The sequence below is a fragment of the Nannospalax galili genome, unplaced genomic scaffold (genome assembly GCF_000622305.1).
Source record: "Nannospalax galili isolate Female #2095 unplaced genomic scaffold, S.galili_v1.0 scaffold1119, whole genome shotgun sequence".
Lineage (NCBI taxonomy): Eukaryota > Metazoa > Chordata > Mammalia > Rodentia > Spalacidae > Nannospalax > Nannospalax galili.
Window position 1 is genome coordinate 2667508 of NW_008343597.1, and position 11729 is coordinate 2679236.

Here is an 11729-nt window from a genome sequence, read left to right on the forward strand (position 1 = left end):
CTGCATGCGCCTGAGAGACGAACTAGTTGCATCACTGTCCACAGCAGTTTTATCTGAGTGACTTCATTTGCTCCTTATCCTTTTGGAGTGGACACTACGTTCAGCTAAAATGTCGATGTAGATTCCGTTCTCCTATCAGTTTCTCTGCGAGTGCCAAGTTGGACAACATGTTTCAGGAGGGAGTACACACTGAGATGAAGAAAAAGAACAAGACCTGAAATCTGAGACCAAAGAAATTATCTGAGGGTAAAACTCTACCAACACAGGAAAGAGACATAAACTGTGCAAGGCTTCTCTGGTGGCTTCCCGCCCTCTCGTGACTGGGGAAGGGCCACGCCCACCAAGCTGAAGTTTGTGTTCAGACTACAGGTGTCTGGGGAGCACTGTGTGTCCACCGCACAGAAGTAAGTGCCTGAGTCTGTGGTCTGGGAGGAGGAGATGTGCAGGGAGCTGCGGCGTTCCTTAGCGTCTGTCGTGGACTTTAGTCTTCCACTCTGCTTTGTTCCCGAGGGATTGGAAAACAGGGTGATGAGGAGGCCCTGGGGATTCTGGTAAAACCACTGCAGGTTGTTGGTAGAGGTGGAAAGGTTGCACTGCAGGTCACAGTTCTCTCCCTCCTGGAGAGTCAAGGCTCTAGGACTCTGCTCCACTTGTTGCCCTTTCATCCCTGATTAGAAAAAGAGAAAGTCACAGATGATGGTCATTCACTGCAGTGCCCACAGAGCCATGAAAATGTTTCACGAACAATGAGAAGGACTGAAGTTTTGCAGGACGTGGAGATGCTTTTCCTCCCTCCGCCTCCCCCCCCCCCCATGTGCTGCAGCTGCATAATCCTCACAGACGCCATGAATGTGGGGCAGCCCGACTCACAGCAAACCTGGGTGCACAGAAGACCCAGCAGAGAGCCCAGCAGCCTCTTCATGATGTGTTTCTGGCTGTGAGAGATGGAACTGTGTGTAACCAAAGCCTGGGCTGTGGTGTCAGGATGGCTCTGGATCTGTCCCTGCTCCTGCAGTCAGTCAGCTCCACCCACAGACCCAGCCAGGCCAGACACTGCTGAGCTTCCACAGCTTCCTGTGCCTGCAGCTCCTCCCCAGCCCAGACCTGCATGACAGTCTGCTGAGAGGTGCACAGTGGAGGGACAGGGACATTTTCAGATGATCCTGGGCTCATAAGGGTTTGAGGAGCCCGTGAGGATGAAGTGGACCTGCTCCCTCTGAGGGGAACATGCCTCAGCTGGACCAACAAGAGCTTCAGGAGCATCAGAGGAAAGTAGCTAAATGCTTAACTCAGAAAATAGCTGTTCCAACTAAGGAATCTTAATATTGACCTGTGAATCAATTTAAATAAGAGACACTCCAGGAGACAAAGTAACAGGAACATAATTGTTCTGTAGCATAGATTTAATGAAGTGCTTTTCTTGGGATATGTGTATTAGGACACTTCTGCAATAATCCAGACTTGTGGGAAATATTGTGTGGAAAGACCCCATAAAGAGGAGGTGGAATGGAAAAACAAATCAAGGAGTCCGGAGTTACAGTTCACTGGGCACAAGAAGCTCTAGTACTTTGCTGTGCTGTAGGAACACTACATGTAGCAATATCGTGTTGTCCATTCATAAAATAAGAGGAATGTACTTTAAGTTTTCACCATTAAGATGATAGTTTGAGGAATGAGATTGATAATGTAAAGCAATTGCAGAGTTTGCCTGAAATAACCCACAGACAACTTTATGCCATCTAAGCCCATCACTGTTCTAAATGGTATTGGAGCGATCAGCTTTTCCAGTTTGTAGAGATTCTTGAAGCCTCATTTTGGCATCGTTTTAACTTTTGGGTAAGAATCCTGTCCTTCAAGAAGCAGATATTTCCTTTGTGAAATAACAAACAAGGAGATAGGATCTAAAATCCTTCTCTGTAAGAGTTAAGTGTCTCCCAAGATTCCACTTTCTCTGCATGCTGGCTTTCACAGAACATGCCAACCCTCTGAGTATAACTGAGGCTGGGATCCTGCACGGCTGGGTGTCTTCTGCTCAGCTGTGCATTGTGTGACTCAGGGCACAGGAGCACTTGGCTGCCTCAGGTGGTTTGTGGTCAGCTCTGCACTGGGTGACTAGGCACAGGGGCACTGGGCTGCCTCACTCCCCTGATCAGAGGGTGCCCCAGGTGGAAGGAGTTTTCCTTCTTGAGTCTGAAAGCTTTTAGTACCTGATGTGTGCTTCAGGGGGTGTTGGAGCCCTGGGCTAGGGTACAGAAACAGACACTGTGGGACAGAGATGAGTAGCAATCTCAGATAAAGAGCAGCTGCTGCACAGACAGTGACATCATCAGTGCAACATCAGTGCCGTGTGTTAACCCAACTTATAGGAGGGTCTGTGGTCTGAGTGAAAGCACACAGTGCTCCATCTGTGGAAAAGGGACTAACGGGAGAATGGCACTCAGCGAGTCGTGGGGTGCTACAAGCCTCTGGGTGCACACCAAGGTTACAATAAGCTGAGAGATTTCCAGCAAATGAATAATATCTGAAGACTGCAAGGGTGGACAGAGGTTGTCTTGAGCTGAGGGGATTTAGATACCTTCTTGACAGGGGCATTGGACAAACTGTTAGGAAGAGACACTGTCCAGGCAATTAGCCTATGTCTGGCATCTGCTTAAAGTATGTTCAGGTGGAACTCTGAAGTAAGCAGCAGAGGGGAAGTTTTTATTTTGTTTTAAATTTAGTAATTTCATATGTGAAGTACAATGTTAGTATTACATCATACCCACCCTCGCTTCCCCCCTCCAACTCCTCCAGCAATCCCCCATACTTCCCCCCCAACCACGAAACCAGGAAACTAGAAAAGGTCATTATGGCGACCACAGAGCTTAAAAGAGGGCCTAGGGTACTGTAACCCAGGTATCATTATGTTGGAAAGGGGAAGGGACAGGTACTTACGGAGGGAGATAGGAGGTAGGGCTGAGAAGAAGGTTTTGAAAATAATACATTTACAGTTTTAAGATTATTGTCCCCTTTCTCCCTTGATATCACTGTGTTCTATCTCAGGTCCCATGAAGTCCGTCACCCATGGCCCCTGACTAGTTTCATGATCTCTATTGATTTTCCAATTGAAACATTTGTATCTAAATATTCAAAGCTAGTGTCCACATATGAGACAGAACATATGACATTTGTCTTTCTGGGTCTGGGATACCTCACTGGGGATGTTTGTTTTCCATTCCATCCATTTACCTGTGTTCTCATAACTTCATTTCTTTAATAACTGAATAATATTTTATTGTGCAAATGTCCTGCATTTTCATTATCTGGTCATCTCTTGGCGGTGGTATCCATTTCCTGCTATCATGCGTAGAGCAGCAATGAGCATAGATTCACAGGCTTCTCTGTAGTAGGATATAGAGTCCTTTGGTGTATGCTCAAGAGCAGTATGACTGGATCACATGATGGGTCTATTTTTAGCTTTTTAAGGAACCTATACTGATTTTCAAACGGCTCCACCAGTTTGCACTCCCATCAGCAATGATGGAGTTCTCCTTTCATCACATCCTAGCCCGCACTTGTCATCATGTGTGTTTTAGATCTTAGCCATTCTGAGTGGGGTATGATGAAGTCTCAGCTTAGTTCTAAGTCACACATCCCTGATGGTTAAGGATGATGAACATTGTTTAAAATATTTCTCAGTCATTTGCATTTCATCTTTTGAAAACTCCATCATTAGTTCGTTTCGTCAGTATTTTTTTTTTATATTTAGCATTTTGAGTTCTTTGCATGTTCTACATACTAACCCTCTGTCAGACACATATCTGGTGAAGACGTTTTTCCCATTCTGTAGGATGCTTTTCATTTGAATCATGTTGTCAAAGGGTGCTGGTTAAACTGGATAGCTACATTTTGAAAAATGAACTTATCTCTTACCCTGCACAAAACACAACTCCAAATGGTTCAAGGACTGCAATGTAAGACCTGATACCATGAATCTGGCAGAGGAGGAAAGTAGAGAATACACTGAACTTAAACAGGGAGGAAAGAATTTTCTTAAAATGTCCTCCCAATAGCCCAGGTGTTAAGACTAGGGATTGACAGTCAGAGGTTTTAAAATTCTATTTTTTAGCTTATTCTAATCAGTGGAAAAGCCATTTCCTCTTTATACAACTGTGTCCTCTAGGGACCAAATTGAGAAATAAGAAAATTACAATTACAGTGAACTTCCCATTCTTAGATGCCCTTCTCAGGTTGATTTTCAAAGCACAGTGATCATACACCAAGATAGAATTATGCTTTCTATGGTATAAAACTTGTGAAATTTATAGGAATATAAAATTATGAACTTAAAATGGACAAAAATTTTTGGGGTAAGAAAATGACAGCATCTTTATCAATTTTAAAACAAGTACCAGAAACAACATAGTATTCAGAAAATTGCATGATACGATATTACTAAAGTTCTATAAAACATCGTCACAAGGCAACTTGAATAAAAATTCTGATTGATTTCGCTAGGAATAGACTGGGTTTCCTTTTTTTCTCCCCACTGGAACACTAAATATGAGGAGCCAATTAAGAGGTATGGAGCCAGAAAGAATTGTTGAAAATATATTAAGAAACATGATTATAGCAGGTTTGCTACAGATGATTCCAATTTGGGTGAGCTCAAAATTAAATTCAACATATGCTAAACTGATTAGGAACTCTGTTACTTACACAAAATCATATTTCCTTTCTTAGGAATATAGCCTAATCCCAGGAGTAACACATAATATGTTCTACTTCTACATCTTTCTTGGTAGGTCAGTACTGTAGGATTCAGAGTCCCACAGCTTAATAACACTGTAAGTCGTTTTCCAGCAGCCTATACAGCACATTCTAAAACAGCAAAACCTAGCTGGAAGAGAGGAAGCGTCCAGCTCGGTTTAACTTTGATTTCTCTAAGTCTGTGGTGGTTTGTATTGGAATGTCCCCGATAGGCTCCAAGTATTTGAACCCTTGGTCAGTTGATGGAGCTGCTGGGCATGGTCATGGAACTTTGTAGGAGATGTGGCCTTGCTGGAGGAAGCACAGCACTGAGAGTGTGGACTTTGGCCTTGCTCTATTTTGAGCAGCTCTCTCTGCTTCCTGCCCCTGCTTGAAAATGTGAGAGCTCTGCTTTCTGCTCTGGCCAGTTCTGCTGCCCTGGCTCCAGCCAGATGGACTCTTATCCCTTCATGAAAAATGTTTCTGTGGTTGCCCCTGCCTCCTTTGTAGTATGTGACGAATCAATGCTATGAAATCTTGACATCAATACCTAGCTGTATAGATTGTCTGAGGGTCACGTAAATTAATCCTAGTCAATAATTCGCCTCAGATAGATAGAAAATATTTATTGCCACTTTATCGTAGCTGACAAAATTGTAATAAAGGGGAATTGGGAGAAGAATAATCATCAAAATATTTTACTTTTTAAAAACAGTATGAGACAAGTCCATGTGAACACATTGCTGGACTCTCCTTTGAGTCTTGGTCATGTTCTAGTAAAGGACTTTGAAGCTTCTGTTTCATTAAGCGCATATTAAAAATCTTCATAGTTTCCTAACGAAAAATATTTGGATTATTTTTCAACTTCTTGTTACAAAAGAGTGTCTTTAATATAACAGTAGGTGACAATAACCGTATTGATGATTTTTTCCTGAGGAAATCTAGCTATACAGATATTAGGATTCCTTATGCAAGGTTACATTGTGTTTTTTCTACCTTATTGAATGTTTCTATGTTTCACAAATGATTTCTTAATATTTAGACTCCTTCCCCTAACTGTACCCCCTAGAAGTCCCACCGACAGAGTTTCATGCATTTTGTCACATACTTTAAGGTCTATCAAGTCAAGTGTGTTCTCAGATGTCCCTTGGTGTGAGTTCATCCACCGAAGCCTGATCAACTTTCAAACATGAGGAAATTTGTCTAGGTGATGCAATGTAAAATATCATTTACGTTTAACAACAAATAAATTCACTAGTCAATTTAGTCAATTCGAATTTGAAGAGAACTGTACCTCCTCAAACAAAAGGGTTGAGAAACAATTGCCAACGGCAAGGCTGTAATGTTAGAGTACAGCTGCTACACAGACCACAACCCCTGCAGTAACCCTCCCCTGTCCAACTACCCACAGGCACCGACTTAGACACTGTGAATCTCTAGCTAACACACTTCCAGGTCCCAAAATTTCTGATCTGAAGAAGTGACTTTACATCAAAAAGATATTTGTGGCCACACATCCTGCTCCCTACCCTTTTCCCTACCTCCTTCCTGGGAATCAGAGTCTGGCTGTGGGCTTGTTCTGTGGAGCCATCCCCATCTGCATAAAAATAAACAAGAGAGTCCTACTTCTGCTGGTGAGCCCTGATTTCCTTTTAGAATCCCTGCCATGCTGAGTCCGTGCTGGGTCCTGAACTCTTCAAAATTTCTGCCATGGTGTTGTCTCCCTGTGTGTCCAATGTATCAATTAGTCTTCTAATATACTCTCTATCTCCAATAATCAGTTCGATGTCCCTAGACTATATATCATGACATTACGTGAAAAATCAAAAGAAAATAAAACAAAAAGTTCTCAACAAAGAAAGAAAGGAAATAAATACCAAGAAAATGGATCCTAGAAGCTAAAATGAGGTAAACGTCTCAGGGGGTGGGATCAACAGCAAGATGGATGGAGAGATAAACGAGAGAGCTAGAATATAGAGCCAGGGAAACTGCTCACCAGGGCTCGTTCATAAAACCCTGTGTCTTCAGACACCATATCTTGGCTCAAGTTACAAAGAAATGAAGCTGGGTCTGGGCTGAAAGCTTCTTTCTTAATAAATAGCCTTCATAGTGTCGGAAGGTCCTTCACAGGCTGCTGAGGAAGACAACGTGGCAAGTCTTCTCTTGCTGTGGACATTGTGATTTGAATACCGACTTGCCAGGTACGATGTGTCCACTAGTGTTACATGGCATGGATATTATGGGAGCAAGAAACTACTATAAGACTGCATGAGAGGCCTACAGCACAAGAAGGCACTCATGCTTGGGTACTGTAAACCTGGTCAAAAACGGCAGTTGAAGAGCCCTTAGGCTCTAGGGGCAAACTTAATTCTGTGGTTTAGCTAGGTTGCTATGTTGGTTAGAACCCCAGGAAACCAGGTTTATTTACAGGAACAAGTTCTTGATCTTGAATATGGGTGATAAGGTTGTTCTAGTCTGTACAGTCTTAAAGGAAACAGAATCTGACTCATATCCAAAAATGTTCATGGCCTCTATAAACAGACGCCATACAAGCAAAGCAGACACCTGAGCCAACTTGTGTTCCATGCAGGAGAATCAGGACTTTCCTTCGTCAGGGTTCAGAATCTGAGCTCTGCAAAAATTCTGGAGACCCGTGGTATTTATGGTTTCCACTAGGGTTCCTCCACTCCCAGATGTGGGAGTCATCTCTCGATTGATTTTGGCTTTTGGGTTTTCCATCACTAGGGATTTGTCTCAGGCCACACGTGGCACTTGCAACTGGGCAAACTTTCATGATGCCTTGTTTCAGTCTTCAGACAGTGCATGCACTACACTGTGTAGAAGTCAAAATGTCTCCCAATTGCCCTGTCCCCCCCACCTGTCCTAGGCTTCAGTCTACCAACTGTACACTCTGTACAGACTCCTGGGAAAACATGGATGTCTACACTTGCTCACTAAGTAATGTAACATTATAGAACTGTAGAGTCCTAGAATTCTATTCTCATTTCTGGTGACAAGTGATGTTTAAAGTTCCTTAACTGGGGACTGGAGAGATGGTTCAGTGGTTAAAGCACATACTGCTCTTGCAGGGGACCCAATTTAACTTTCCAGTACCCATGCCTGGCAGCTCACTACAGTCTATATCTGCAGCTCATGGGTCCTGACATTCTCCTCTGGACTGCTTGGGCACCTGCACTCACAGGTGCACATGACCATACACATATACTAATAATTTAAAATGAAAATTAATCTTAAAAGGGGAAGTTTTTAAGTTGAATTTCTGTAAATTCCTTGCAATGTATTTTGATATTTTGAACCTCTTCTCTATCATGCCTGCTGCCCAATTTAATGGACCTTAACATATAGATACTATATATGGCTATAGAGTCTAAAATGTGTTTGCAAATGTCCTTCACTGTGAGTCAATCCACACAAGCCTGATTAGCTTATGAAGAGTCACAAAGCTTGAAAGAGACTCACTGTTCCCCCCCTGCAGCCATCCGTTACCAAAAGTTACTTAAGTAGGGATGGGGTAGCAACTTCCCCATGTCTGTGCTGGGATTTTGTCAGGTTTGAACGTGCATGGGACTTCTGCGTGCTGTCACCATTGTAATGAGTTCATATGAGTAGTGGACCAGCTGTCTGGAAAACTCTTTGCTTGTGATCATCCACCACTTCTGGCTCTTACTGTCTTTCCCCACCCTGTTCCACAATAATCCCAGACCCTTGGGAGGCAGAAGTTTTATACAGGTGTCCAACTCATGGATAAGCAGTCTGCAGCCTCTTGTTCTCTGCATATTGGTGAGTTGTGGGTATCTGTGCACCATGTGCTGCATAAGGAAGCTTGTCTGGTTAAGCTGAGACATGCATTATTCTGTGGGTAGAACAATAAGTTACTAGGAATCAATTTAATACTCTATCTATTTAGCAGAAATCTAGTATTGGGCTTTCCGATATGTCCTGTGACATGTCCAGCCTTGGGTTCTGAGGTCTGATATCAATGTAAGGTATGGGCTCCATCCTATGAAGTGGACCTGAAATCCAATTAGTAAGTGGTTGCTTCCTCCCATAATATTTGTACCACTATGCCAACCAGTGGGCATATCCGGCCAGGTCAGCTGTTATAGTTCGCAGAATTCACAGTTGGGTAAGGTTGATGATTAATTTTCTCCTCTGCTAGCACACATAGCATCTACCAGCTCTATGAAATCTAGCCAATGGGGATGAGTCTTTGACATCAGCATCAGCTTGATTTCTCTTTGTTTGTTCTACAGCTCATGTATGTAGTGTCTTCAGTAATAGGGTTTTACTGTCCAATTTTGGTCAGTAAACAAGAGCAGGGCAATGACCAGTATCGGCTGAGGATCTGTGGGATCCTGATTAACAGCTTCAGAAGAGGGAATCCATTCCTGCCATTGGGCTTTGATTTTGTTAGCCTATGACACCTGGCAGGGGCAATGTCTCCCTGTTATACGGTAACTCCTTTTAATTTCTTTTTGTATTATTTGTATATACTTTCAGAAATTTCTATAGTGGTAGGTTTCCCTTTGGCATTTCTTAAAAGGATTTTAGTGTTGGTTTTCCCTCCACACAGTCCCTAATGTGCCCTACACTCCAATGCCCAAAGCCATTGAACAGTTCCTACTTTATTATTACCCTTCCCACTTTATATCCCTGTAGTCTATCTCCACCCCTCCAAAGCCTCCCATCATTGTCATTTATTAGTTTTCTGATTTCTCTGGATTTTGAAATTGAAACATGCATAGCTTTATATCCCTGTAGTCTATCTCCACCCCCCAAAGCCGCCCATCATCGTCATTTATTAGTTTTCTGATTTCTCTGGATTTTGAAATTGAAACATGCATATTTAGGACTTCAAAGCTAGCATCCAGTTATGAGAGAGAACATGTAACACTTGTCTTTCTGGGTCTGGGTTGCCTCACTCAGGATGAGTTTCCAGTTCCATCCATTGACCTGTGACTTTCATCATTTCATTTTCTAGTTATGCAACTTCTTTACTTCCTTGGTTAGATTTATCCCAAGATATTTTAAGGTTTTTGTGGCTGTCATGATCATTTGCATGATATCTTTTCAGGATATTTGATGTTGATAAACAGGAAAGCTACAATTTGGAGGTGTTAATTTTATAGTTCCACTTTGCTGAGAGTATTTATCTGTTCTGAGAGTTTTCTGGAGGAGTCTTTAGGGTCTTTTATGTATTGAATCATATCTTCAAATAAGGACACTTTGACTTCTTCCATTCTAATTTGTATCCTCTTTATCTTCTTCATTTGTCCTATTGTTCTAGCTAAGGCTTTAATTCCTATATTGAACAGCAATGGAGAGAGAGAACATCTATGTCTTCGTCCTGATTTTAATGGGAATGCTTTCCATTTTTCTCCATTTAATATGATATTAGATGTAGGGATTTTGTATATTGCCTTATTATGTGCAGATATGTCCTCTGTGTCCCTAGATTCTCCATAACGTGTATCATGAATGGATATTTGATTTTATCAAAGGCCTTATTAATGTTTACTAAGATGATCATATAGTTTTTACTCCTGAGGACAGATATTTATTGATTTATGTATGTTGAAGCATCCCTGCATCCCTGGGATGAAGTCAACTATATCAAGGTGGATAATCTTTTTGATTTGTTTTCCATTCTGTTTACAAATTTTTGGGGAGGAATTTTTGTATCTATATTCACCAGAAAAATTGGCCGACAATTTTGTTTTTTTGTGGAGTCTGGGTATGGTTTTGTTTTAGAGAAGTAAGTGCATTATAGAAATAATTTTGGAGTGTTCTTTCGTTTTCTATTTCATGGAAAAACTTGTGAAATATGGGTGTTAGTTTTTCTTTAAAGGTTTGGTAGAATTCTGCACTGTATCCTGGTCCCAGGGCTCTATTCCGTTGGGAGATCTTAAATCACTGCATCTATCTCACTGGTTGTTATGTGTCTGCTTAAATAATTTATATCATTTTGATTTAATTTTAGGCTACGCACACCTAGAAGTGTTTCTGCTGTAGATGTTCTGGTTTAGTGGAATGCATGGGGTTTTTCTCCCTTGTTTCTATTGATCTTTTAAAATTTTGTACATTTCCCACTCAAATCCAGACCCTCCCCCATCCATGCCTCCCCCACCTCTCCACCAAACCCTATGCACTCTGCCATACATGCTGAGTCTTATTCATTCAGGTGTTTGTACCAAACATCATTCAGTGTAAATGCGTCCACTGGAGTCTAGGCAGCCCATCCTGTCTCAAGTCTAAGTTTGTTCATTTGGGTTCTCTCTCTCTCTGTCTCTCTCTCTGTCTCTCTGTCTCTTTCTCTCTGTCTCTCTCTCTCTTTGTGTTTCCTTTGGTTAATTTGGCTAAAGGTTTGTCGATCTTAAACTTTTCAAATAACTCACTCTTCACTTCCTTGATTCTTTGTATTGTTTACATCATCTCTAGTTTCTATTTTATAAATTTCAGCCTTGATTTCATTTATTCCTTCCCATCTACTCTTTTTAGGTGCTGTTTCTTCTTGGTTTTACAAGGTCTTCCGGTGTATACTTTATTTATATGAGATGTTTTTAATTCCCTGGTGTGTGCTCCTAAAGCTATCAATTTTGGTTTTGATATGTTGTGTTTTCATTTTCACTCAATTCTAAGAATTTTTAAATTTCTTTCTTGATTTCACTCATGACCCATTTTTCATTTATATTGTGTTGTGTAGTTTACATGAATCTGTGTACTTTTCTACATTTTTACTGTTGTTGATATCCTTCTTTTTTCCTTTGTGGTTGGGTAGAATACAGGATGATATTACTAAATTTGTGGAGATTTGCTTTGTGTCCTAATATGTGATCAATTTTGGAGAAAGTTCCATCGACTGCTGAGAAGAAAGTGTATTATTTTGCCTTTCATGGGCTATTCTTTAAATGTCTGTAGCATTGATAAAGTTTCTTTTATGAAATTCGGTACCTCTGTATGTGGTGCACGAATGTTTATGA

At 41.4% G+C, this 11729-nt stretch overlaps 2 gene segments (V, D, J or C); both read right to left on the reverse strand.

The window, feature by feature from the left end:
* Positions 1-254: 254 nt before the first annotated feature.
* Positions 255-1100, reverse strand: LOC103739511. The segment is given in 2 exon segments: positions 255-667; positions 871-1100. Coding segments are annotated over 2 exon segments (465 nt in total).
* Positions 1101-1153: 53 nt separating this feature from the next.
* LOC115071503 overlaps positions 1154-11729 on the reverse strand; it is a 14361-nt gene continuing 3785 nt past the window's right edge. The window contains 2 exon segments of the V gene segment in view: positions 1154-1236; positions 5222-5227. Coding sequence covers positions 1154-1236; positions 5222-5227 — 89 coding nt within the window.